Here is a 26765-nt window from a genome sequence, read left to right as displayed (position 1 = left end):
GTTGTCCAGAAATATGTCTTTTGTGCCACCTTTAACTGTGAGAAGCAGATTTTTTACAGGAAAGAAATTGCTAATCTCTATGATGAGGACCTAAAAAAACAACTTCTCCAGTCCACAATGCACTGAGTGGCAACATTAATTCCAAAGAAGTTTCTTCTGCACTGCAGTTCACAAAATATGTGTCCTCCCTTTTGGTTTACATGAAGTGCTGCATGGTTCTTATTCTGGAGATGTCATTGAAATTTTGTAAGCATACTAGCTGTCAAGGAAAAACCTCCATACTCACGTTTTAAAAAATATCCAGCATTCTACTGTGACACACGGCAAACTCACCAGTGTCCACAGCTCTAAAGCCAGACGACGTGTGTGTGTGCTGAGGATGGGAGGCCATGGATGGGGATCATCTCAAGGGTAGAGACCAGGTCCCTGGCATCTCTTCTCCAGCCCCGTCTACATACAGATGTTCACTCTGTGAATGAATGAATGAGTGAATGAATGAGTGGCTACCACCCACACTGCACCTGGGACCCTTCTTCCTTTCACTGCCCCAAACACTCCCACAGACCCTACAGAATCCTATATCCTGCAGGACTGACTTTCTCATGGCTTGTGATGAGGCTGTGACTCTCTGAGGCCAGCAGTGACCAGCTCCCAGGTGTAAACAGTGGGGCACAGAAAAGCACCTCAGAGTAGGAGGGCCTTAGACACGGGTGTCCCATTCCTCAGATGCCCCCGGAGGCCCTGGTCCAGGCTCTGGTGCTCGCAGGAAGCCCCGAGGTGGGAGGCGGGACACAGTCTCTGCTCCTCTGCTCTCATTTGAGCAGGTCTCTGTGGTCTCTGTGGTCTCTGGGTCGCAGGGTTTCCGTCTGCTCTGTGCAGAGGGAGTGGAGCTCCGACGGCCTGTGGCTTCTGTGGCTTCCTCTTCTGTGAATCGCCAAGATCACGCGCTCCTCCCCAGCCACCCGTTCCTCCCCGCAGTCCTTCCCCTCCACTCCCTTCCCATTCTCTGCTCACGCAGGGAGCCCAGGAAGCCTCCGCCTCAGAAATGCTACCGCTGCTGCTGCTCCTGCTGTGGGCAGGTGAGTGGGCCGGGGGAGAGGGGCCATGGGGCTGGGCCGAGCTGACCATCATGTCTCCATAGGGGCCCTGGCTCAGGAGCAGAGATTCCGGCTGGAGGGACCAGAGTCGTTGACGGTGCAGGAGGGTCTGTGTGTCCTCCTACCCTGCAGATTGCCCCCTATCTATTCACTCCGATACATTTATTATGGCTACTGGTTCCTGGAAGGGGCTGATGTTCCAGTGGCCACAAATGACCCACATGAAGAAGTGCAGGAGGAGACCCGGGGCCGATTCCACCTCCTCTGGGATCTCAGCAGTAAGAACTGCTCCCTGAGGATCAGAGATGCCCGGAGGAGGGACACTGCTGTATACTTCTTTCAGTTGAAGCAGAAATGGCCAAATTTTGGTTATACATCTTATGTATCTTCCAAGCTCTCTGTGTGTGTGTTGGGTAAGGAACCAGCCCCAGGACTGGCCATCAGGGGAAGATCATGGGGGCTGTAGGGCAGGGCTGGGACAGGACTCCTGTCCTGGGAGGTGGGTAGAATTAAGCCTGTTGGGCTCAGGGGAGGAGCTGAAGCAGAGACTGGGCTTCCCTCTGGGTGAAACCTCACACCCCGGTCCTGATCCTGCGTCCCCATCTCCTCACCAGCCCTGACCCACAGGCCCAGCATCTCCATCCCAGGGACCCTGGAGTCCGGCTGTTCCAGGACCCTGAACTGCTCTGTGCCCTGGGCCTGTGAGCAGGGGACGCCCCCCATCTTCTCCTGGATGTCAGCTGCCCCCACCTCCCTGGGCCCCAGGACCACCCAGTCCTCGGTGCTCACGATCACCCCACGGCCCCAGGACCACAGCACCAACCTCACCTGTCAGGTGACGTTCCCTGGAGTCGGTGTGACCATGGAGAGAACCATCCAGCTCAATGTCTCCTGTGAGTGCTGGGCCAGGACCCCCGGGTCCCTGAGGGTGTGGGGGACAGGGCAGGGCTGAGCCAGAGCTTAAAGTTGGGGACCTGATCGCCAAAGAGGACAGCTCCCTTCCCTGTTTTCATGGCTCCTGAGGGGAAGGCCCCATGCCTACCATTCCTCTTCAGGGATGTTGAGGCTGCCACCTCTTTCCACCCCAGATGCTCCACAGAAAGTGACTGTCAGCATCTTCCAAGGAAACAGCACAGGTAGGAACCAGCCTGTCCTGTTCTCTCCAGGGCTGGATGGAAGCAGAGTGGGGACTAACAGGGATCAATATGAGAAGCCAGGACTAAGGCCTCCATAGCCTTCAAAGCCCTGAACGGAATCTTTCCTCACCCCCAGCCTTTGTCACCTCATCCACAGGAGCTGCCGCCCCCCTCGCACTCCCGCTTCTCTCTGACGCTGCTTGTTTTCCGACTACTGCAGGCATCTCCGTGGTCCAGGAATGGCACTTGTTTGCCACGACGCTGTCCCCAGCCCCTGCTCCACTCTCTGCAGGGCAACTTAGGCTGCTCCAGGGAAATGGTCTGGGCTCTTCTGAAGACCTGAGGCCCCCACTTTACTAGTCTCCTTCTCAGAGCTAGTGGGGACCCCACAGGAGGAGAGGGACACCAGTGCCTTGCCCCTACACCCCATCTCTCACTCTCTGCACCTCTCTCCCCAAAGCCCTCAAAATCCTGCAAAACACCTCGTCCCTCCCCGTCCTGGAGGGCCAGGCTCTGCGGCTGCTCTGTGATGCTGACGGCAACCCCCCTGCGCACCTGAGCTGGTTCCAGGGCTTCCCTGCCCTGAACGCCACACCCATCTCCAATACTGGGGTCCTGGAGCTGTCGCAAGTAGGGTCTGCAGAAGAAGGAGGTTTTACCTGCCGTGCTCAGCACCCTCTGGGCTCCCTGCAAATCTCTCTGAGTCTCTTTGTGCAGTGTGAGTGTGGGGAGGTGCGCGAGAGTGTGGGCAGCTGGGCGAGAACTCCATAGTATTCAGAGAAGAGGCCCCTGCTAAGTCCTGTCCTCCCTCCCCAGACCCCTCACAACTGCTGGGACCCTCCTGCCTCTGGGAGGCTTAGAGTCCACACTGCAGTGGCTCCTCCCTGCACCGGCAGCTTGGGGAGGGGATGCTGGAGGAATGGGAACAGCAGCCATGGCTCCTTCACAGTCACCCCCAGCCAGCCGGTCCCTTGGCCAACAGCTCCCTGAGCCTCTGCCAGGGATTCAGCTCAAGTCTCAGGCTCAGCTTCGAGGCCCAGAACATCCCAGAGCAGCTCTGTCCCAGCTGCTACCAGGTCAGGAGTCTGCTAAGAGGTGACAGCTGGGGGAAGAGAAGCCTGGGTTCTTGTATGAGTTTGCTAGGGCTGCCATAACAAAGTACTTCAAAGTGCATGACTTAAACAATAGGGATGTATTGTCTCACGGTTCTCAAGGTCAGAAGTCCAAGATCATGCACGGTGTTAGAGTTGGTTCCTTTTGAGGCTGTGAGAGAGAATCTCTTCCATGCTCCTTCCCTGGCTTCTGGTGGTTTCCTGGGAGTCTTTGGCATTCCTTGGTTTGAAGGAGCATTGCCTTGACCTCTGACTTAATCTTCACATGGTGGTGTCTGCGTCCACATGTGCGTCTGTGTCCACATTTTCCTTTTTTTTTTTTTTTTTTTGAGAGGAAGTCTCACTCTGTTGCTAGGCTGGAATGCAATAGTGCGATCTTGGCTCACTGCAACGTGATCGTCTGACATATGCAACCTCCACCTCCCAGGTTCAAGCGATTCTCCTGCCTCAGCCTCTTGAGTAGCTGGGACTACAGGTGCTCACCACCATGCCCAGCTAATTTTTATATTTTGAGTAGAGACAGGTTTCACCATGTTGGCCAGGATGGTCTCAATCTCCTGACCTCATGATCTGCCTGCCTTGGCCTTCCAAAGTGATGGAATTACAGGTGTGAATCACCGCACCCAACCCACATTTTCCCCTTTTTATAAGGACAGTAGTCATATTGGATTAGGGCTCACCCTGATCCAGGATGACCTCATTATAACTAATTACATCAGCTATGACCCTTCTCCAAATCAGGTCACGCTTTCAGGTGCTGGGGGTTAGAATAGGAATTGTGGGGAGACATAATTTAACCCTAACTGCTCCAGAGAAATGAAGCTTGGAGAAGACGTTTCCAAGGCCCAGACCAGAGTGGCTGGGGACACAACGTCCTCAGTCTTGCAGTTGGGGGAAGGGGGAGTCATGGAGAGAGAAGAGGCTGGTTCCGGGTTCACAGGGCAGTGAAATGGTGAGTGACTGAGTCCTGGATTGGGGGTGGTCACATTAGTGGAAGGTGGAGAGGAATGGCTGTTGGGAGGATGTACTGGAATTGGAACTGGAGTTCACTCAAAATTCCAATTATAGGGAAACCAGAAGGCGGGGTTGGTGGTGTCCTGGGAGCAGTCTGGGGAGCTGGCACCACAGCCCTGGTTTTCCTCTGTGTTGGTTTCATCTTCAGGTGAGACTGGGCTCCAGGGAGGCACAGAAACACTTGATGTGGGAAGGACACACAGGTGGCAGAATCTCAGAAAACCCAAGTGGAGGAAAATGGGGTGCTTGGGAAAGTCGAGAGTGAGGAAAGGGAGGGTAGTGGTGGTGTGAATTACCCCGTTGACCAGCTGAGCCAAGCATGAGGTCTCTTTGAAACCATGGTTCAACTCTTGGGCTTGTGGGATCACCTGGACCTCTTCATTACTTCCGTACTCTCCATAGGGAGTGGGGAGATGGTTCTTTTTTGGGGAAAGAGGCTCCAAATAACCTGGCTGAAAGGCTTGGTGCTGCTCCCTCAGAGTGAAGACCAGAAGGAAGAAAGCAGCCCAGTCAGTGCAAAACATGGACGATGTGAACCCCGTCATGGTCTCAGGCTCCAGGGTGAGTGATAGAGACCTTAATTTCCACTCAGCATTACCCCTTTTGAATGCTGCCCTACGTAAGGACCCTAAGGCATTTCTTCATTAACACCTGACATTCCCTGCAGTTCCACATGTGACTATTTTAAAGTTTTGATTCAGTAATAATTTTAAAAGTATTGATGTCAATAATTTAAAATAGTCACATGTGGAACTGAATCTAATAGTTCTGATGAAATATGTACCCTAGTTAGTTTGTTGGGGGTATTTATGCTCCTCATATATCAGATTATCATATTTCCTGGAATATTAGCCTTTTCTTATGGCATTGATTATTGAGAAAAAGAAATGAACAAAACTTAGTCTGTGTCAGGTGCATTAAGTACAAGGAATGTGATAGATACAAGCCCTATAGTAGACAGTCCAAATCAACCCGAAGTCATTACTGCTCATCACCATTACATTGCATTTTTCACATCAACTACAGTGTTTACTTAATGTCAGCTTTATGACATTATGGAGGAGGCATACTTTATAATAGAAAGCACGCATTTTAAGTGTCCAGTTAAATTAGTTTGGGCAAATGTACACACACTGTAACCATGTCCCCACTTAAGATAGGGAATCTTTTCATCATCCCTCCAAGTTTTCTCATTTTCTTTCCCAGTCAATGTCTCATTTCCAGCAATCACTTTTATGACCCCTATCACTATCTGTTAGTTTCGTCCATTCTGGAACTTTATGAAAATGGAATCACACAATACTTACTCTATGTAACTGGCTTCTATCACTTCATTAAATATATAAATATATTAAATGTATATGCACTCAATAACAGAGCATTATTTATCAAAATAAATGAACAAAAACCAACAGAGCTGCAAGGGGAAATAGATACATCCACGGTTATAGTTGATTTGCATGTTATGGGAGTTTGCTATACAGATAATTTTGTCACCCAGGTAATCAGCATAACACCCAATAGGTTATTTTTCAATTCTCACCCTCCTCCCACTCTCCACCCTCAAGTACGTCCTAGTGTCTATTGTTCCCTTCTTTGTGTCTATGTGTGCTCAATGTTTAACTCCCACATTTAAATGAGAACATACAGTATTTGGTTTTCTGTTCCTGTGTTAATTTGCTTAGGATAATGGTCTCCAGCTCCATCCATGTTGCTGCAAAGGACATGATCTCATTCTTTTTTATGGCTGCATAGTATTCCATGGTGTCTATGTACCACATTTTCTTTATCCAGCCCACCATCGATGGGTATCTAGGTTGATTCTATGTCTTTGCTATTGTGAATAGTGCTGCAATGAACAAATGCATGCATGTGTTTTTAAGATAGAATAATTAATATTCCTTTGGGTATACACCCAGTAATGGGATTGCTGGGTTGAAGGGTAATTCTACTTTAAGGTCTTTGAGAAATCTCCAGACTGTTTTCCACAGTGGCTCAACTAACTTACATTCCCACTAGCAGTGTATAAGTGTTCCTTTTTCTCTACAACCTTGCCAACATCTGTTATTTTTTCACTTTTTTTAGTAATAGCCATTCTGACTTGCATGAGGTGGTATTTCACTGTGGTTTTGATTTGCATTTCCCTAATGATTAGTGATTTGAACATTTCTTTTTTTACTTGTTGGCCATATAAAAGTCTTCTTTTGAGAAGTATCTATTCATATCCTTTGCCACTTTTTAAAGGAGTTGTTCGGTTTTTGCTCGTTAATTTGTTTAAACTCCTTATAGACTCCGGATATTAGAAGTTTGTTAGATGTTTGTAGTTTGTAAATATTTTCTCCCATTCTGTAGGTTGTCTGTCTACTCTGCTGATAATTTCTTTTGCTGGGCAGAAGAAGCTTTCCTCTTAACCCTGATCTTTAGTTTAATTAGGTCCCACTTGTCAATTTTTGTTTTTGTGGAAACTGCTTTTGGAGTCTTGATCATGAAATCTTTCCCAGGGCCAATGTCCAGAATGGTGTTTCCTTGGTTTTCTTCTAGAGTTTTTAATATTTTACATGTTACATCTAAGGTTTTAATTCATCTTGAGTTTGTTTTTTTTTTTACATGGTGAAAGCTGGAAGTACAATTTTGATCTTCTGCATATGACCAGCTAATTATCCCAGCACCATTTATTGAATAGGAAGTCCTTTCCTCACTGCTTATTATTGTCAGCTTTGTCAAAGATCAGATAGTTGTAAGTTTGCGGCATTATTTCTGGGTTCTCTAAACTGTTCCATTGTTCTATGTGTCTTTCTGTACAAGTATCTTGCTGTTTTAGTTACTGTAGCCTTGTAGCATTGTTTGAAATCAGGTAATATGATGCTTCCCGGTTTGCTCTTTTTGTTTGGGGTTGCTTTAGCTATTCGTGTTCTTTTTTTATTCCAAATGAATTTTAGAGTGGTTTTTATTAGTTCTGTGAAAAATGTCATTGATAGTTTAATAGGAATAGCATTGAATCTGTAAATTGCTTTGGACAGTATGGTCATTTTAATAATATCAATTCTTCCTATCCATGAGCATGGAATGTTTTTCCATTTGTGTTGTCTCTGACTTCTTTCAGCAGTGTTTTGTAATTCTCTTTTTAGAGATCTTTCACCTCTGTGGTTGGTTAGCTCTATTTCTAGGCATTTTATTCCTTTGTAGCTATTGTGATGGGATTGCATTCTTGATGTGGTTCTCATCTTTGATGTTACTGGTGTATAGAAACGCTGCTGGGTTTTGTACATTGATTTTGTATCCTGAAACTTTTCTGAAGTTGTTTATCAGATCTAGGAACCTTTGAGCAAAGACTATGGAATTTTCTAGATATAGAATCACATCTTCTGCAGAGATAGTTTGACTTCCTCTCTTCCCATTTGGATGTCTTTTCTTTCTCTCGCATTATTGCTCGGGCTAGGACTTCCAGTACTGTGTTCAAGAGGAATGGTGAGAGAGGGCATCTTGTATTGTTCTAGTTCTTCCAGCTTTTGCCCATTTAGTATGATGTTGGCTGTGGTTTTGTCATAGATGGCTCTTATCATTTTGAGGTATGCACCTTTGATGCTTAGCTTGTTCAAGGTTTTTAACATGGAGGGATATTGAATTCTATCAAAAACCTTCTCTGCATCTATTGAGGTGATCATGCGGTTTTTATTTTAGTTCTGTTTACGTGATAAATCATATTTATTGATTTGCAAATGTTGAACCAACCTTTAATCCCAGGAATAAAACCTACTTGATTGTAGTGGATTAGCTTTTTGATGTGCTGCTGGAATTGGTTTGCTAGTATTTTATTGAGGATTTTTGCATGTATGTTCATTAGGGCTATTGTCCTGAAGTTTTCTTTTTTCATTGTGTCTCTGCCAGATTTTTAGTATCAGAATGATGCTGGCCTCATAAAATTAGTTAGGGAGGAGTCTTTCCTTCTTGATTTTTTGAAATAGTTTTAGTAGGACTGGTACCAGCTCTTCTTTATACATCTGGTAGCATTCAGCCGTGAATCTATCTGGTTCAGGACTTCTTCTGATTGGTGGGTTTTCCTACCACTGATTCAATTTCAGTACTCATTACTTAACTGTTTGGGGTTTCAATTTCTTCCCGGTTTAATCTTGGGAGGTTTTATAATATGTTTCCAGGAATTTGTTCATTTCTTCTAGGTTTTCTAGTTTGTGGGCATAGAGGTGTTCATAATAGTCTCTGAGGGTTTTTTCTTCCTTTGTATTTTTGTGAGATTGGTGGTAATGTCCCCTTCATTATTTCTGATTGTGTATATTTGCTTATTCTTCCTTTTTTATTATCCAGATAGTGGTCTATCAGTCTTATTTATTCTTTCAGAAAACCAACTTTTGGTTTTGAAAAAATCTTTTGTATGTTTTTTCTCACCTCCATTTTGTTCAGTTCAGCTCTAATTTTGGTTACTTCTTTACTTCTGCTAGCTTTGGGGTTGGTTTGCTCTTGTTTTTCAAGTTCCTCTAGATGTGATGTTAGGTTGCTAATTGGTTAGATATATGTAACCATTTCACTTGGGCATTTCCTGCTGAAAACTTTCCTCTTAACACTGCTTTAGTTGTGTTCCAAAGATTCTGATATGTTGTATCTTTGTTTTCATTTATTTCAAACAATTTCTTTATTTCTGCCTTAATTTCATTGTTTACTCAAAAGTCATTCAGTGGCAGATTATTTCATTTCCATTTAGTCATATGGTTTTGAGAGATCTTTTTGGTATTGATTTCCATTTTTATTGTGCTGTGGGCTGAGAGTGTAGTTGGTATGATTTGTTTTCTTCTTTTTTTTAAATTTGTTGAGACTTGCTTTATGGTCAAGCATGTGGTCAATTTTATAGTATGTGCCATGTGCTGATAAGGAGAATGTGTATTCTGACTTTGTTTAGTGGAGGGTTGTGCAGATGTCTGTTAGATCCATTTGCTCAAGTGTCAAGTTTAAGTCCTGAATATCTTTGTTAGTATTATGCCTGGATGATCTGTTCAACACATCAGGGGTGTGTTGAAGTTTCCCACTGTTATTGTGTGGTTATCTGAATTTCTTTGTAAGTCTCTAAGAACTTGCTTTATGAATCTGGGTGCTCCAGTGTTGATACATATATACTTATGAGAGTTGAGTCTTCTTCTTGAACTCTCTATCATTATGTAATTCCCTTCTTTGTCCTTTTTGATCATTGTTGTTTTAAAATATGTTTTGTATGAAATAAGAATAGCAACCCCTGCTTTCTATTTGCTTGATAGATCTGTCTCCATCTCTCTGCTTTGAAACTATAGGTGTAATTGCATGTGAGATGGGTCTGTTGAAGATAAAATACAGTTGGGTCTTGCTTCTTTATCCAACTTGCCACTCTATGCCTTTTAATTTGGGTATTTAGCTCACTTATGTTCAAGGTTAATATTGATATGTGAGGATTAGATCATCATGTTGTTAGCTTGTTGTTATGCAGACTTGATTTTTGTATTTGCTCTATAGTGTCAATGGCCTATGTACTTAAGTGTGTTTTTGTGGTGGTAGGTAAATGTTTTTGTGTTCACGTTTGGCACTGTCTTAAGGACCTCTTGTAAAGCACATATGGTGGTAATTAATTCCCTTCGCATTTGCTTGGGATGAAAAGGATTTTATTTCCTTTCTCTTATGAAACTTAGTTTGGTTGTGTATGAAATTCTTGATAGGAATTTCTTTTATTTAAGGATCCTGAATATAGGCCCCCCAATCTCTTCTGGCTTGCAATCTTTCTGCTAAAAGGTCCTTTATTAGCCTGATGGGATAATCTTTGTACATGACTCGTCTCTCCTCTCTAGCTGCCTGTAATATTTTTTCTTTGGCATTGATCTTGGAGAACCTGATGACTGTGTGTCTTGGGGATGATTGTCTTATATATTATCTTAATGAGGTTCTCTGAATTTCCTGAATGTGCATGCTGACCTCTCTAGAGAGGCTGGGGAAATTTTTGTGGACAATATCCTCCAATATGTTGTTCAAGTTGCTTGCTCTCTCTCCTTCTCTTTCAGGGATGCCAATGAGTTGTATGTAGATTTGGTCTCTTTATATAATCCCACATTTTTTGGAGGTTTTGTTCATTTTTAAAATTCTTTGTTCTTTATTTTTGTCTGCCTGAGTTAATTTGAAGAACCAGTCTTTGAGCTCTGATATTCTTTCCTCAGCTTGGTTTATTCTGCTGTTAATACTTCTGATTGTGTTACGAAATTTTTATAGTGAGTTATTCAACTCTATCAGCTCAGTTTGGTTCTTTCTTAAGATGGCTATTTCATTTTTAATCTCTTCAGTTGTTTTACTGGCTTCCTTTGATTCCCTGGAATGGGTTTCTACTTTCTCCTGAATCTCAATAATCTTGATTGTCATCCAGATTCTGAATTTTTTGTCTGTTATTTTAGCCATTTCATCCTGGTTAAGAACTTTTGCTGGGGAATAGTGTGGTCATTATGAGGTAAGAAGACACTCTGGGTTTTAGATTTGCCAGAGTTCTCGCACTGGTTCTTTCTCATTTATGTGGTCTCATGTTTCCTTAATTGTGCTATAATTTGAGTACAATCAGTTGGCTTTGTTTCTGGATGTTTTCAGAAGGCCAAAGCTTTGCGCAGGGTCTTTATTTGTTGCTAAATTCTTGTCCTTAGTTTCACAGTGGGATATATTAGCAAAGTATTTTTGATGTTGAAGTTTGGATGTGATCCAACACATGGTGCTTAAGCATAATGGCTGGCAGGTAGGCTCTTGTTCAGCCACGTGAATCATCTGTATTTCCTCACATTTGCAGCCATGCTCCCTCCCAGTGCTCTGAGAGTGTGGGCTCCTCTGTCACTCAAGTGCTGGCTACAGATCTTGACTTGGCACTCTTGGGCTGCACACTACAGCCCTTTGGTGAGCCCAGGCATTTTGTTTCCTCCCCAGCTTGGAGCAGCAGGCCCAGGGACCTTGGAAGTGCCAATGATAGAGGGCTTTTTCCTTGTTTCTTGGGGCTTCATCCTAGAGGAATGCAGAGCTGCTGCCAATTGGAATAATCACCCCTGGTTGAGGCAACTGTGCTGTGAGCCCAAGCAAGTGGACTTACCCGGTGAAGAGTAACGGTTGGAGGCTCACAGGGAAGAGAGACTGGGCTCCTCTCTGTAGTGCTGTGGCATGCTGGAGGTTCCACCAAATAAATCAGGCTCTTTGTTCCTTCCCCAGCCTGAGAGCAGCGAGAGCAGTATGGCTGCAGCAGCAATGGCAGAGAGGCTGCCAGCTGCTCTGAGAGCTCCACCCCAGAATGACACAGAGCCACAGCCAATAGGAACTTTCATCTAGGGGTGGGGCCACTGTGCTGCAGGTCCCAGCCAGAGGCCCTGCCTGGTGAAGAGTGGGGAGTAGGAGGCCCACAGGGAAGCGAGTCTGGGCTCCTTTCTGTATGGTGGTTGCAGTGTGTTGGAGGTGCCAGCAAAGTGATCAAGGTCTTTATTATTTTCCCAGCCTGAAGGCATCAAGGGCAGTACCATTGCAGTGGCAATGGCAAAGAGGCTGTGGGTTGAACCAGGGATATCCTCTCCAGAGAAACACATAACTGCCACCAACTCAAGTGGGGGTAGGGCAGCTGTCCTGGGGGCCCGGGTCAGGAGGTCCTTCTCAGTGAGGAATAACGGGGCAGGGACCCACGCTGAAACAGTGTGGCTGCTTTTCCATAAAGCAGTTCCAGTGTGTTCCATAAAGCAGGGCCAGTGATAGCCCTTATGCTCTTTTCTCCTTCTCCAGCCTCAGAGGAGTAGGAGTGGGACCTGTGGAGGCAAAAAAAAAAAAAAAACCCAGCAGGCTTGTCTGTTACCTCTGGGAGCCCTGTCCCAGAGAAATGGAGAGCTGCTACTGGCCCAAGTGCTCAGGCAGCAGTGGGGTGGCTGTGCTGGGGTCCCAGGTCAGTGAACTTTGTCTAGCGAGTTGTAGCAGAGGTGAGGTCTGCAAACCATCTGCTCCTCAGCCCCGTAAATGTGGTCTCTACCCTGAGGGCATGTGAGAGAACCTGGCCTCTCTTGGTGGTGGAGCTATGATACTGGTGCCCAGCTGCTCATAGGTCCAAGGCCCTTGGGACTCCACATGGGCCTGAGCAGTGGCTCTGCCCAGTCTCCACACAGCTCTCCATGTCAGTCTGGAGGCCTCAGGGGGAGCTCTCATGCCCAGGATTACAAAGGTCCATGGCAGAAGTGTGGGTCCTTGCGGGCTGTCACTCATTCACTGTTTCCCTGTGGTGGGGAGCCTCCTTTGACTCCATGCCGATCCTGGGTACAGAGCTACCTTGTCTCATTCTTCTCTGCACTCTGGGTCATGTTGCTTCCTTGATGAATCTCAACGTGTCCTTCTGGACAGTCTAGTTGGAGAGCTAATGTCTACTTGCTATTCTATCTCCTCTCCATTAGAGTGGTACACACTCTATAGTCAATTTTTTAAAAACTCTTATCTCAGTCACTGGTAGTACAAGCACATGAAATATCAGTCTACCATGGTGAATGTTACATGTGCAATTGCAAAGAATGTGTTTTCTGAAGATACTGGATGTGGTAGTCTACAAATGTCAATTAGGTCAAGTTATTTTACACTAGTGTTCAAGCTTTCTATAGCCTTAGTGATTTTCTGTCTGCTTACTTTTACAATTTATTTGTTAAATCATGCTCTGTGATTGGTTGCATATGCACTTAGGATTTTTATATCTTTTAATGAATTGGCTTGTTTATCATTATGAAATGTCTTTATTTCTGGTAATATTTCTTTTCCTAAAATACACTGTCTGATTTAATATTGCCACTCTAGTGTTCTTAATATTAGTGCTTATTTGTTATGTGTTTTCTCTCCTCTTACTTTTAACACATTTGTGCCGTCATATGTATTGTGTCTGTCTTACAGATATCACAACGTTTATTCTACCTATTTTATCAAGTCTGCCAATATCTTCCTTTTAACTGGAGTGTTTAGACCATTTATATTTAATGTGATTATTTATTTGGATCAGTTTAATTCTACCAGATTGCTCTTTGCTTTACATTTATATTTGTCCTTTTATATTTATCACCTTTTTTTGCCTTTTTGGTAGTTTTAAAATATTACTACCTTTTTATTTATTTATTTATTTTTTGAGACAGAGTCTCGCTCTGTCGCCCAGGCTGGAGTGCAGTGGCTGGATCTCAGCTCACTGCAAGCTCCGCTTCCTGGGTTTACGCCATTGTCCTGCCTCAGCCTCCGGAGTAGCTGGGACTACAGGCACCCGCCACCTCGCCCGGCTAGATTTTTGTGTTTTTTAGTAGAGACGGGGTTTCACCGTGTTAGCCAGGATGGTCTTGATCTCCTGACCTCGTGATCCACCTGTCTCGGCCTCCCAAAGTGCTGGGATTACAGGCTTGAGCCACCGCGCCCAGCCGATATGTTTCTATTTACCGATATACTTTTCACTGCTTACATTCCACAGCTTCTTCGCATAGGTAGCGATTTTGGTGGCATACTAGACATTGTGTTATATTGTTGATTATCTGGATATTTTAATCTTCCTTTAAAAATTGTGGAGCTTTGTTCTCAAATGCAGTTAATTTATTAGTGGATCGTCTTGGCCCAGTCAAAGATTTTTATAAAAGCTTTGGTAGGGTGACTTTCTATTTGCCTTCACTCCAGCTTTCTCATAGCTGTTCCTTCTCCAGCAGCATGTACCCAGGCTTTCAGCCTTTCACTGTGTGCACACAGCTTAGTATTCAGCCAAAGATTCAAGGGGACCTCTATGCGTACTTTCTGGAGTTCTTTCCCTGTGTAGTTGTTTCTGTCTGTACTCTGCTCTACAAATTCCACCCACACCATTCCCACTTGAACTGCAGTTGCTTCCTCCACAGTTTCCTAAGATTCTTGTGTTCCTCTTGGATTTATCCTCCACATACTGCAGTTTGGAAATTGTCATTTGATCATGGGACTCACCTCATTGGTTTCCTTTCTTTCAGATGTTACAGTCCTGGGCTGCCTGTTTTCCTTGTAAAACACTTATTTCACGTACTATGTATAGTTTTCTAATTATGCTGGGAGGGTGCCAGTTACTCTACCATAGCCTGAATAAGAACTGACCAAGAATAATTCAAGTCATAATTCCTGTTGTTCGGACCCTCAGGAAAAACTGGTGCTAGGGGAGGTAATACCTAGACTGTCTTCCAAAAATCTGGAATGTGTGGATGGGGGAAGGTGGCAAGGGGAAGGCCAGGGAGAGGCAATTTCCACCTATTATTTTCTTCATTCAGTAGGCTTTTGTGCTGATCTGCCATTTCTCCTACAGAAATTCACACCTTTAGTCTCGGACTTTGCCACTGATTTGTGTAGCAAGAATGCAGGCAGGAAAATATTATCCCAATGATAGAGGAAAGGCATGAGCAGAATATAAATCTCATTTCTGTAACCATTCATCCACTGTCACCAATGCCTCCCTGAACACACATATACACCCCACTATAAAATATTTTGTTTCCCCAGAGATTTCCCACTTTTTCTTATTTGCTCATTCCATAATTTCTTGTATTGCCTCTTGGTTTATTTGGAGGGACAACACACTTAGTGTGTGTTAAATCCCCACCTTGTTGGGAATCATTACATAATTTCTTTACCATGCTTTACTTTCAAGTTTTCAGGGGTGGCCGGGCGCGGTGGCTCAAGCCTGTAATCCCAGCACTTTGGGAGGCCGAGACGGGCGGATCACGAGGTCAGGAGATCGAGACCATCCTGGCTAACACAGTGAAACCCCATCTCTACTAAAAATACAAAAACTTAGCCGGGCGAGGTGGCAGGCGCCTGTAGTCCCAGCTACTCGGGAGGCTGAGGCAGGAGAATGGCGTGAACCCGGGAGGCGGAGCTTGCAGTGAGCTGAGATCCAGCCACTGCACTCCAGCCTGGGTGACAGAGCGAGACTCCGTCTCAAAAAAAAAAAAAAAAAAAGTTTTCAGGGGTGTTGGAAAGAGAAGGTATAGGAGAGGGTGTCCGGTGGCCTGTTCTGCAGGACCCAGTCTCTGCTCTGTCCTCCAGTACCTGTCTAGGAACCAGATACGCCGCTCCTGCCTCTGCTTTATATTTCAAAACATCTGCTATCATGAATTAAAAATGCGATTTTGTTTCCTGTTTTTAACTAACTTCATCTCATAGAAAACTACACTGCCTACTATCTGGGAGATGGCGCTTGGTGGCCTGTACTACAGGACTCAGTCTCTGCTCTGTCCTCCAGTACCTGTCTAGGAACCAGATATGCCACTCCTGCCCCTGTTTTATATTTCAAAATATCTGCTATCATGAATTAAAAATGTGATTTTGTTTCTGTTTTTAACTAACTTCATCTCATAGGAAACCACACTGCCTACTATCTGGGACCGTGTCTGCTTTCTTCATGGCTTAACGTATAGCACATGTCACATGACCCACACAATCAGCTGGTTCTGAGTCCTGCTCAGTGGTGCATGTGTGTAGATGTATGTCTTTAGGCAATATGTGCAGCCTCTCTTAGCCTCAGTGTTCCTGTTTGTAAGATGAATGTCATCATGGAATCCACTCCAAAGCATTTTTTTGAGAATAGAATATGACTGGTTAATATAAACACTCACTAAGGGCTGGCCAATCTTAATTATTAAATATTTAAAAATAAATGAATGCAGTGGACGTGGTGGCTCATGCTTGTAATCCCAGCATTTTGGGAAGCCAAGGTGGGTGAATTCCTTGAGCCCAGGGGTTCAAGACCAGCCTGGGCAACATGGTGAAACTCCATCTCTACAAAGATTAGCCAGGTGTGGTGCATGCCTGTAGTCCCAGCTACACGGGAGGCTGAAGCAGGAGGATCATTCGAACCCAGGTGTTCGAGGCTGCCTGAGCCGTGATCATGCCACTGCACTCCAGCCTGGACAACAGAGCGAGACCCCATTTCAAAAATAAAATAAAATAATAAATGAATGGATAAATAATAAAGTTCCATCAGTTCTACTCCTTTTCTGATCCTTGGCTGCTATCTTTGAGAACCTGTTGTCCAGCCCTGAATCTTTTCTTTTCTTCCATTCAGGGTCATCAGCACCAGTTCCAGAGAGGCATAGTTTCAGACCACCCTGCTGAGGCTGACCCCGTCTCAGGAGATGAGCAGGAGCTCCACTATGCTTTCCTACGCTTCCACAAGGTGCAGCTTCAGGAACCAGAGGTCACCAACACTGAATACTCAGAAATCAAGATACGCAAGTGAGGAATTGTCCAAAGCCATAACCTTGATTGGAGACAACATGGTACCTCTCAGTGTATTGGTTACTAGGGCTGCCACAGCAACGTACCACAGACTGAGTGATGTAAACACAGAACTTTATTTTCTTACCGTTTTAGATGTTAGAGGTCTGAGAACAAGGTGTTATCAGGGTTGGTTCCTTCTAAGGCCTCTCTTGTGTCTTCACATGGTCTTACCTCTGAGTGTGTTTATGTCCTAATCTTCTCTTCTTATAAAGACACTAGTCATATTGGATTGGGGCTTCTCTATGACCTAATTTAAATAAATTAACTATTTAAAGACCCTCCAAATACAGTAACCTTCTGAGATATTGAGATTTAAGACTTCCAACATATGAATTTTAGAAGAGAACAACTTAGCCCATAGCACTGTGTCCAATTTTTAAAAAATTAATATTTTTGTTGTCAATGGACTATATAAATTCCTTAGTATATATGGCAGATCACAGGACTTCTGTCCAAGAGAACTGAGTTCAACTCTATCTATGCCAGTTACTGAGCAAGTCACTTTATCTCCCTGCTCTGTAAGGCAGGGAAATAATTTCTGTCTAACCAGATTATTGTGAAAGGTCAAAGAAAGCATACAGCTAACATACAGCTTTGTCAGCTGTAAAACAGCTAACGAAGGCCCTGACACAAAGTTTTTCATAAAGTCTGTATATTATTGTAAATAAATGCCTTGTATCTGGCTTTGGTTAGCTGTTTTTTGTTGTTGTTGTTTGTTTGTTTGTTTGTTTGAGACGGAGTCTTGCTGTGTCACCCAGGCTGGAGTGCAGTGGCGCGATCTCAGCTCACTGCAAGCTTCGCCCCCTGGGTTCACGCCATTCTCCTGCCTCAGCCTCCCAAGTAGCTGGGACTACAGGCGCCCGCCACCACGCCTGGCTAATTTTTTGAATTTTTAGTAGAGACGGGGTTTCCCCGTGTTAGCCAGGATGGTCTCCATCTCCTGACCTCATGATCCGCCCACCTTGGCCTCCCAAAGTGCTGGGATTACAGGCGTGAACCACCATGCCTGGCCTGGTTAGCGGTTTTAATAAACGGTTTCTGCTGGCAATTTCTCCTAAGGCTAAAGAGGAGCAGGCCCAGCGGCCACAGCACCAGGTGTCTTTATCATTCCCTGTTCAGAAGTCTTCATGACTCCCCAAAATAAAGTTTCCATCCATCATCTTTCTGTTCAAGGCTATCTACACGACATTCCCCATCCAGATTTCCCCAACTCAATTCCTCACCAGTCACCAATACCCCATGTCCATTTCAGCAACTTCCTCTTACAAATCCCAGTCTCCACTCTTTCACTGAAATTGAAGAAAACTAATGAAGACCAACTATTAAGGAAAATTCTTAAGAGTAGCCACGAAAAATAAAAAGACAGATTACACTTAGAAGACCACAGTTAGCGGTGGCTCACACCTGTAATCCCAGCACTTTGGGAGGCTGAGGGGGGTGGATCACTGGAGGTCAGGAGTTTGAGACCAGTCTGGCCAACATGGTGAAACCCCATCTCTACTAAAATACAAAAATTAGCTGGGTGTGGTGGTGCTTGCTTGTAATCCCAGGTACTTCAGCAGGCTGAAGCAGCAAAATTGCTTGAATCTGCGAGCCACTGCACTTCAGCCTGGGCAACAGAATGAGACTCCATCTTAAAAAAAAAAAATCATCATCATTATCATCATAACACAAATAAGAAATTATTTAAAACTGGATACTGAAAATACTATGAAACTTTTAGAGTAAAAATAAAGCATTTATTAGAGGAAATATATATAACCTTATATGCTAGAGATGGGAAAAGCTAAAATTTAATAAACTAAGCTTTAATTTCAAGAATTTAGAAAAAGAACAACAAGCCGGGCGCGGTGGCTCAAGCCTGTAATCCCAGCACTTTGGGAGGCCGAAACGGGCGGATCATGAGGTCAGGAGATCGAGACCATCCTGGCTAACACGGTGAAACCCCGTCTCTACTAAAAAATACAAAAAACTAGCCAGGCGAGGTGGCAGGCGCCTGTAGTCCCAGCTACTCCGGAGGCTGAGGCAGGAGAATGGCGTAAACCCGGGAGGCGGAGCTTGCAGTGAGCTGAGATCCGGCCACTGCACTCCAGCCTGGGCGACAGAGCGAGACTCCGTCTCAAAAAAAAAAAGAAAAAGAACAACAAAACCAAAAGGAATTGGAGGGAAGGAAATATCAAATGATAAGAGCACATAGCGAACTGCTAGTTCTTTGATACAAATAATAAAATGGGCAAACCTCAGTTGCAATTAATCCAGAAATATAGAAGGCAAAAATAACTGGTATGCAGGAATATAAGGGAGAAAACGTTAATCTAATACAAATTAAGCAGAAAGTAGTAAGCTGTATGAAAAGCTTTGAATATTTATATAAAATGGACAAATTTCTAGGAAAAAATGTGTTACCCAATCCTACAGTCATGGTTCAGTTTCTTTTTTTTTTTTTTTTTAATTTGTCAAAGCACATATTAGACAGACATTTTTACAACCATAGAATGAAGAAAGACAGAAGAATGACATGGAACTCAGCAACCAGGCGGGTTTAAAATGTTCTGCATGGTGAAAAACATTATAAAAGTTAGTGACAAATAACTGACTGGAAGAACAGATTTGGAAAATGTAAATAGCTCCAATCCACGCCAAGATGAAAAGGCATGGTTCAGTTGCTATCTGTCCTTCGACCTCTCAGTCTCAAATAAATGAAAAGCCAAATGTATTTATGAAATTCTGCCACTAGGGGGAGTTCCTTCAGCCCAGCTTTCAGGTTCACTGTACCTGAGTTTGTCATGCATGATGCGAAGTCCACGCCTTGCTGTGTCCGCTGATTGAGCAGAACCACTTGAAAACCAAGATGAAATGTTTTCCTCCTCAAGCAAGGGACATAAAGAACTGCCCATGAGGCCATAGGTGTGATTTCATGAAAAAATAAGACACTATACACAGGAGGAGTTGTAGGAATCTGGGCCACCTGCTCATATCACTTGGTTGTGATTTCTCGACCTCTTGAAGCCCATCTTGAAGTCTGTTATATCCAAATTCACTTTTTAATGAATTACTTCTTCACATGCCCAACTTTTTAGCTTAGTGGGTCACAGAGCACCTACTTCATGATGAGCAGTTTGTATCGTGTATTCATTTCATATCCCATAGTCAGGGTATCAGCATCTACCAAGGCCTGGTAACAAGTCGGAAGCTCTTTCTCAAGAGATCCACCATGTTCTGAAAAACAGAGCATGACTTTGCAACAAAAGTCGTAGGGGTCTTCACCCTGGGATGCACCGACATTCTTAATTGTTCCACACACTTCAAGTACGATTGCATCTTGAGTTATAAACCCCAAGTTGTAAAGCTTCTTATACTACAGCCTGGACCTGCTGCAGATCCTTTCCTTGAACAGAGAACAACTCCAAACTGGGAGGATTAGGAGTGTCCTCAGCTCAGCAGTGAGCCAGAAATGTCCTGGGGCCAAGAGCCCCTGCTTATGGTTGGACAGTCTTAGAAAATGGTGTGATGAGCCCTGGGCTCATGTGGCCCCACATCCAGTGATACAGGAAGGACCTGGAGAACCAATGTCCAATTCCTTCTGCCATGGGAAGACAAGGGAGCTTGGTTTAGCAGGTGAATCCGTCTCATCCCACTTGTCTGCCGGGAAATCAGGGCCCGTGGCGGTGGTGGTTCTGGTGGCCGTCGGTGAGGCAGCTGCAAAGATCCTGATTCTCTGCCTCTACCTCATCTCCTCAGGTGAGAGCTGTCCCAGAGACTAAGGGGAGGTGTGGGAAGAGCAGGGGCCACAACACTGAATTCTGGATCCCTGTGCTGGGGGGACCTGAATGAGTCAAGAGGGCCTGGGGTCAGCAGAGGCTGAGTTGTGGTGAAAATTCCACAGGGGCCAATGGTTATCCATGCCTGATGCTGGTCAAAAGTCCAGGGTGAGAGGTTCCTGCTATCATTGTGGAGGTGGGCTAAGCCTGCTCTCTCCATCTCAGTCCCTTAGCAGGGCACAGGGAGGTGAGTCTGCTGCCCTCTGCACTGGGATCCAGCCACACTGATGGGCCGTGGTCTCTTGACTCAGTGTCAGGTCCCACAGGAGGAAGGCGGCAACAGCAGCAGGCATGGAGGCTGCAGACACCGTCCAAAGTTCATCTCGCCGGTGAGTGTCCTTGGAGTCTCACCCTCTAACATCCCACTGGACACACCCCCAAAAGTGGCCTCCAGGGCTGCTCTGCTCAGCATGGCCAAACCTGAGCCACCCATCTTCCTCTCCAAACCCACTTCTCCTCCTGGGATCCCCCTAATGACACAGAGGCTGCATCTCTTAAAACCAGAACCAGGATGTGGGTCTCCACCTTGACCTCCTTCCCTTCTCCAGACCCCATAAATTACTAGCTCTTGTTCCTCCTTCTCCTAAGTGTTCCACATGTCCATGTGAAGAGATCACCAAACAGACTTTGTGTGAGCAACATGGCTGTTTATTTCACCTGGGTGCAAGCAGGCTGAGTCCGAAAAAGGAGTCAGCAAAGGGTGGTGGATTATCATTAGTTCTTACAGGTTTTGGGATAGGCGGTGGAGGTAGGAGCAATGTTTTGGGGGCAGGGGGTGGATCTCACAAAGTACATTCTCAAGGGTGGGGAGAATTACAAGGAACCTTCTTAAGGGTAGGGGAGGTTACAAAGTACATTGATCAGTTAGGGTGGGGCAGAAATAAATCACAATGGTGGAATGTCATCAGTTAAGGCTATTTTCACTTCTGTGGATCTTCAATTGCTTCAGGCCATCTGGACGTATACGTGCAGGTCACTGGGATATGATGACTTAACTTGGGCTCAGAGGCCTGGCACTAAGAAGGGTTCATCTTGGAGCCCTTTTCTCCATCCTGGCCCTGGTTATTCCTAGGACCTCACCTTTTCCCTAGTAACTGAACCCTCCTCACCTCCTGCCTCCATCTCTCCTGACACAGACTCCAGGCTGTGCTTCCAGATGCGTCCAAGTCCAGTGCCTCCACGGTCTGAGCGGCCGTGCTTCCTCTCCATTGCTGGAGAATGAGGTACAAATGCAACAGCCTGGACTGAAGGCCGTGCACGATCTGTCCCCTGCTGGACTCTGCCCCAGACAGTGCACAAATGGCCAAAAGCACATGAGAAGGTGCTCAGCATCATTAGTCACTTGACAATCACAAAACCTAACTGCAAAGGAAATGCTACTTCACACCCATTCAGAGAGCTGCTAAAAGTTAAAAAAAAAAAAAAAAAAAAAACCTGGCATACTTAAATATATAAATGCTTGATATGATGATATTAATAGATACAACTAAGTAGTTAATTGCTTACCACCCACATATAATGGTTTGGATCTCAGAGAGGCAATACGAGGTCAGGTGCGGTGGCTCACACCTGTAATCCCAGCACTTTGGAAGGCTGAGGTGGGCGGATCATTTGAGGTCAGGAGTTTGAGACCAGCCTGGCCAACATGGTGAAAACCGGTCTCTACTAAAAATACAAAAATTAGCTGGGGATGCTGGTGGCCACCTGCAATCCCAGCTACTGGGGAGGCTGAGGCAGGAGAATCACTTGAACCCAGGAGGCAGAGGTTGCAGTAAGCTGAGATCACACCACTGCACTCCAGCCTGGGCAATAGAGCAAGACTCAGTCTCAAAAAAAAAAAGAAAGAAAGAAAAAAGAAAAAAAAAAACAAAAGAAAGGAAGAAAAGCGTCACAAATGTAACAGCTACAAGAACAGACAGATACAAGCGTTTTGCATTGTGTTTTGAATATCTTGAATATTATGAGCCAGAGTCCCATGTCTGAGAGCAGAGCAGGGTGGAGGAGGGAGCAGCAGGGAGGATGGGGCAGCCCATGTGGGGCCCTGAGGCCACACAGGAACCTGGAGCCTTTGGGGAGGGCAGAGGCTCAACTGGATTCTCACTCTAACAGGACCCTTGGCTGCTCTGGTCTGAGCAGGCCCGCATGGGTCACAGCAGCCACAGAGAGACTGGGAAGGTGCTGCTGGGCCCTCCAGGAGGAGGGATGGGGCTGAGCCAGGGAGGCAGGGTGGGGTGAGGACACGTGTTTAGATGTGTATGGAAGGTCAAGGTCACAGAGTTTTCTAATGGATGTGGTCAGAGAGGGGAAGGGAAGAGCAAGGATGGAGCCAGAATGTTCCCCTGAGCACTGGGAAGGAAGGAGATGTGTCCGTGGAGGACTGCAGAGGAGAGGCTCTTAGGGGTGATTTTGATGATGAGGGGTCACTGGACATGGAAGAGGGGAAGTCAGGGACACAGCTGGATGCAAATGCTGGAGCTCAGGAGAGTGGTCCAGGCTGGAGGCGTTGAGGTGACAACGATTCCAACAGATGGTCATCTTTATGCAGTCGTCCCCTTTATCTCTGATTTGGATTTTTTGCAGTTTTGCAGTTACCTGTGGGACAGTACACTAAGGGATTACAACAGAAAGAGACCACAGTCACACAACTTTTATTACAGTAGATTGTTATAATAGTTATATCGTATTATTCGTTATTGTTCACCTTTTACTGTGCTCATTCTTAAAATTCATCCTAAGTGTGTATTTCTAGAAAAAACATAACACAGGGTTTCCTCTGTCTGTGATTTCCGGCATCCACGGGGGGTCTTCGAATATATTCACTGTGGATGAGGGGGACTACTCCAGAGTAAATCTTTATAGTGGAAAATGATGACAAGAGGTCAGGAATATGACAACTCCTCCAATAATTAAAAACCGACTTCACGTATGAATCGATTTCCCTTCTGGCTCTCCGCCCAAAATAATTGAAAGTAGGAACTTAAATGGATATTTACACTCCCAGGTTCATACTCGTATCATTCACTGGAGCTGAGGGGTGGAGACAACCTCAGTATTTCTAGACAGACGAATGAACAAAGTGATATAAACATATATTTGAATATGTCAGGCTTAAAAAGGAAAAAAAAAATGGACACCTGCTACCACATGGACGGACCTTGAGGACATTATCCTAAGAGAAATACACCAGCCTCGAAAAGTCAAATACGGTCGAGTCCACCTACATGAGGTTCCCAGAGGAGTTCTATTCACAGAGACAGTGAGTGCAAAGGCATTTGCCAGGGGCTGAGGAGAGGGGGAATGGAAAGTTCCTCTGGCTAAAGAGTCAGTTTTGCAATATGAAAGAGTTCTGAAAGTTGGTTGCACAACAGTGAATATACTTCACAGAACTGAAATGTGCACTTAAAAATAATTACAATGCTGATGTTTACATTTTATATATATATATATGCATATATATGTGTGTGTGTGTGTGTGTGTGTGTATATATATACACATATATATATCTACTGAACTTAAAAGTTTCTTGAAAGGGGAAGAGGTGATTGCAGGTAGAGAAGAGAAGTTCACAGGACAGAGACCCAGGAGAATCCAATGAGGAAGATGCACCTGAGAACCCAGCTGCCTCGGCCTCCCCTCTTATTCCTATGGACAACCCTTTACCGTGGGATCCAGACCCCATTTCCCCACACCCCTAGAACACTGGGCCTCCTGGACCCCAGAGGCTGCATGGCACTGGGACCTTGTTACTCTGTCTCGCTGCACGGGCTCCCATCCATCAGGCAATAACTCACAGCTGGATAACGATGTTCATGGTTTATTGTCTGCTCCCTGCAGCAGAGAGTAACCTGGATCAGGGCCAGGTGGGCATCTTCCTGGGACTCCTTCTGCAGCCACACCTGCCCTGCCCTGGCCTCAGGGACCCTCCCTCGGAACCTGTAATTTTTTGACTCCTCATTTGAATACTTGATCCATCACCACCACGTGCGCCAACTCAGGCAGCTTATCTGTGGTCCCTCTGCCTCAATTTCCTTTTATGTGGAATGGAAAAGATAGCCCCGAGCTTATCGCAGGAATTTAGGAGGAAGCAATGTGATCAGTCCTTGCCTGTGCTATTTTCCTGCCGCTGCTGTAACAAATCACCCCAGTGTCTGTGGTTTAAAACAGCAACACTTTCCTTCTACAGTTCTGGAGTTCGGAAGGATGGAATGGGACTCCCTGGGCTATAAAATCAACACTGGTTCCTTCCGGAGGCTCCAGGGGAGAACCTGTTTCCTCACCTTTTCCAGAGTTCAGCAGCCACCTGCATTTCTTGGTTCATCATCCCTTCCTCAACGTCAAGGCCAGTTTTGTGGCATCTTCTCTCCTCTCTGACCTCTGTTCATTTTCACATCTCTCTCTGACTCTAATCCTTCCCCTTCCCCTTTTACAAGGGACGACACTGGGCCCATCTGAATAGCCCGTCTCAAGATCTTAAACTTCATCACACCTGCAAAGCCTCTTTGTCTTGTATAGCAACATATTCACAGCTTCCAGGGATTAGCAGGTGGACATCTGCTGACCACGTCATCCAATCAGAGCTAGGCATTATTATTAATAAATATTTACAGAAATGATAAACAAAGAAATAAGTGGAGCCCAGGAAATATGGAATTAATGAATGGATCAGTTGACAATGATCCTATTCCCGGCCCCTCATGCAGCTCTTACCTGGTGGGATCCTTCCCTCTCCTCCATCAGGGCTCATCAGCAGGGTCCTGTCCACGAGCCGAGGTCTCCCCACAGGTGCTGAATGCAGCTTCAAGGCTGAGACAGACCAGCCCCAGGTGGAGCCCAGGCTGAGGGATGGGCTGGGTGCTCCTGGGCTGGCTGGGAGGCTCCTAAACGAGGCAGTCAATTGAACGTGATCTGGACTGTCAGGGTGACGTGGGAAGAGTCCCAGCCATGGGATGCTGTTAGGAGCAGGAAGCCATCCCTCTGTTCCCGGGTCACTGTGGCAGCAGTGGGCTGTGGGCAGCTTTCCCTCTGCTCCGGGGTCACTGCGGCAGCAGCAGGCTGTGGGCGGCTGTCCCTCTGTTCCTGGGTCACTGCGGCAGCTGTGGGCTGTGGGCAGCTGTCTCTCCATTCCCGGGTCACTGCAGCAGCTGCGGGCTGTGGGCGGCTGTCCCTCTGTTCCTGGGTCAGTGCAGCAGCAGCGGGCTGTGGGCAGCTTTCCCTCTGTTCCCGGGTCACTGCGGCAGCAGCGGGCTGCGGAGAGCAGGTGCAGGAGGACTCTTCTCAGGTCCATCTCTGTGGTCTCTCCCAGAGGGGCTCCCTAAGCCCCTGCCCAGGGGACTTTCTGCAGCCCCCAGAGAGCCCCCTTCTGGCACCCTGGCTGCAATTGATCCACAATAGGGGATCAGTTAATGGGTAACTCATCTTTTTGGGAACAAGGTTCTTAAGATTCTATAAATAAAAGTTTAGAAAGTGAAAAGAAAAGTTAGACTGGGAGAAAATATCTGAAATGCACCTATTTAACTAAAGGCTTATATATGGAAAATGTTATATAGAGGACTCTCACAAGAAAACAATAAGCCAACAAAATCCAATTGAAATTTAATAGGCTAAAGAATTGATTATATTCTTCACAAAGAGGAGAAACAATGGTCATTAGCACATGAAATTATGCCCAGCCTCACTTCTCACTGGGGAACCAAAAATGAAACCAGAAGGAGACACCACCCCACCCATATCAGAATGGCACAAACTGAGGGCATCTCTCCTGACCACCTTGTACTGAATGGCAGTATTTAGGGAAGAGAAACTCCTTCTCCACCGGCTCATAGAACGTCTGTGTTCTCCTTTTGCTTTCCGTAAGTAACATGCTGCATGGCAACTACTTTGAAGACGTTATTGAAATTTCTTATATCCAGAAACTAGATGTTAAAAAACCCTTCGTATTCATATATTTAAATGCCCATTGTGCTGCTTGACATTAAGAAATCTACACACAGGCCGGGCGCGGTGGCTCAAGCCTGTAATCCCAGCACTTTGGGAGGCCGAGGCGGGTGGATCACGAGGTCAGGAGATCGAGACCATCCTGGCTAACACGGTGAAACCCCGTCTCTACTAAAAATACAAAAAACTAGCCGGGCGTGGTGGCGGGCGCCTGTAGTCCCAGCTACTCGGAGGCTGAGGCAGGAGAATGGCGTGAACCTGGGAGGCGGAGCTTGCAGTGAGCCGAGATCGCGCCACTGCACTCCAGCCTGGGTGACACAGCGCAAGACTCCGTCTCAAAAAAAAAAAAAAAAAAAAAAAAAAGAAATC

General features: G+C 45.6%; 1 protein-coding gene across 2 annotated transcripts; it reads left to right on the top strand.

Annotated features, from left to right (window-relative positions):
• Positions 1 to 864: 864 nt before the first annotated feature.
• SIGLEC6 (sialic acid binding Ig like lectin 6) lies at positions 865 to 16794 on the top strand. 2 transcript variants are annotated; one of them, XM_025367325.1, is made up of 8 exons: positions 865 to 1079; positions 1142 to 1510; positions 1712 to 1990; positions 2186 to 2233; positions 2694 to 2951; positions 4414 to 4507; positions 4839 to 4920; positions 16427 to 16794. In XM_025367325.1, exons 1-8 carry the CDS (start codon positions 1046 to 1048, stop codon positions 16598 to 16600), a joined length of 1338 nt encoding a protein of 445 aa, XP_025223110.1. In that variant the 5' UTR covers positions 865 to 1045; the 3' UTR covers positions 16601 to 16794. The 2 variants fall into 2 exon arrangements, with proteins under 2 accessions (XP_025223110.1, XP_025223111.1); XM_025367326.1 differs by lacking the exon at positions 2186 to 2233.
• Positions 16795 to 26765: the final 9971 nt, after the last annotated feature.

This window comes from Theropithecus gelada, chromosome 19 (assembly GCF_003255815.1).
Source record: "Theropithecus gelada isolate Dixy chromosome 19, Tgel_1.0, whole genome shotgun sequence".
Classification (NCBI taxonomy): Eukaryota; Metazoa; Chordata; class Mammalia; order Primates; family Cercopithecidae; genus Theropithecus; species Theropithecus gelada.
This window is presented reverse-complemented; position numbering and strand designations above follow the sequence as displayed.

Excerpts from the sequence above, each read along its gene's own strand:
- SIGLEC6 (XM_025367325.1), top strand. The coding sequence starts at position 1,046 with ATGCTACCGCTGCTGCTGCTCCTGCTGTGGGCAG. Across the intron at positions 2,234-2,693 it reads CTTCCAAGGAAACAGCACAG|CCCTCAAAATCCTGCAAAAC; the intron begins GTAGGAACCAGC and ends CTCTCCCCAAAG. Across the intron at positions 4,921-16,426 it reads TCATGGTCTCAGGCTCCAGG|GGTCATCAGCACCAGTTCCA; the intron begins GTGAGTGATAGA and ends TCTTCCATTCAG.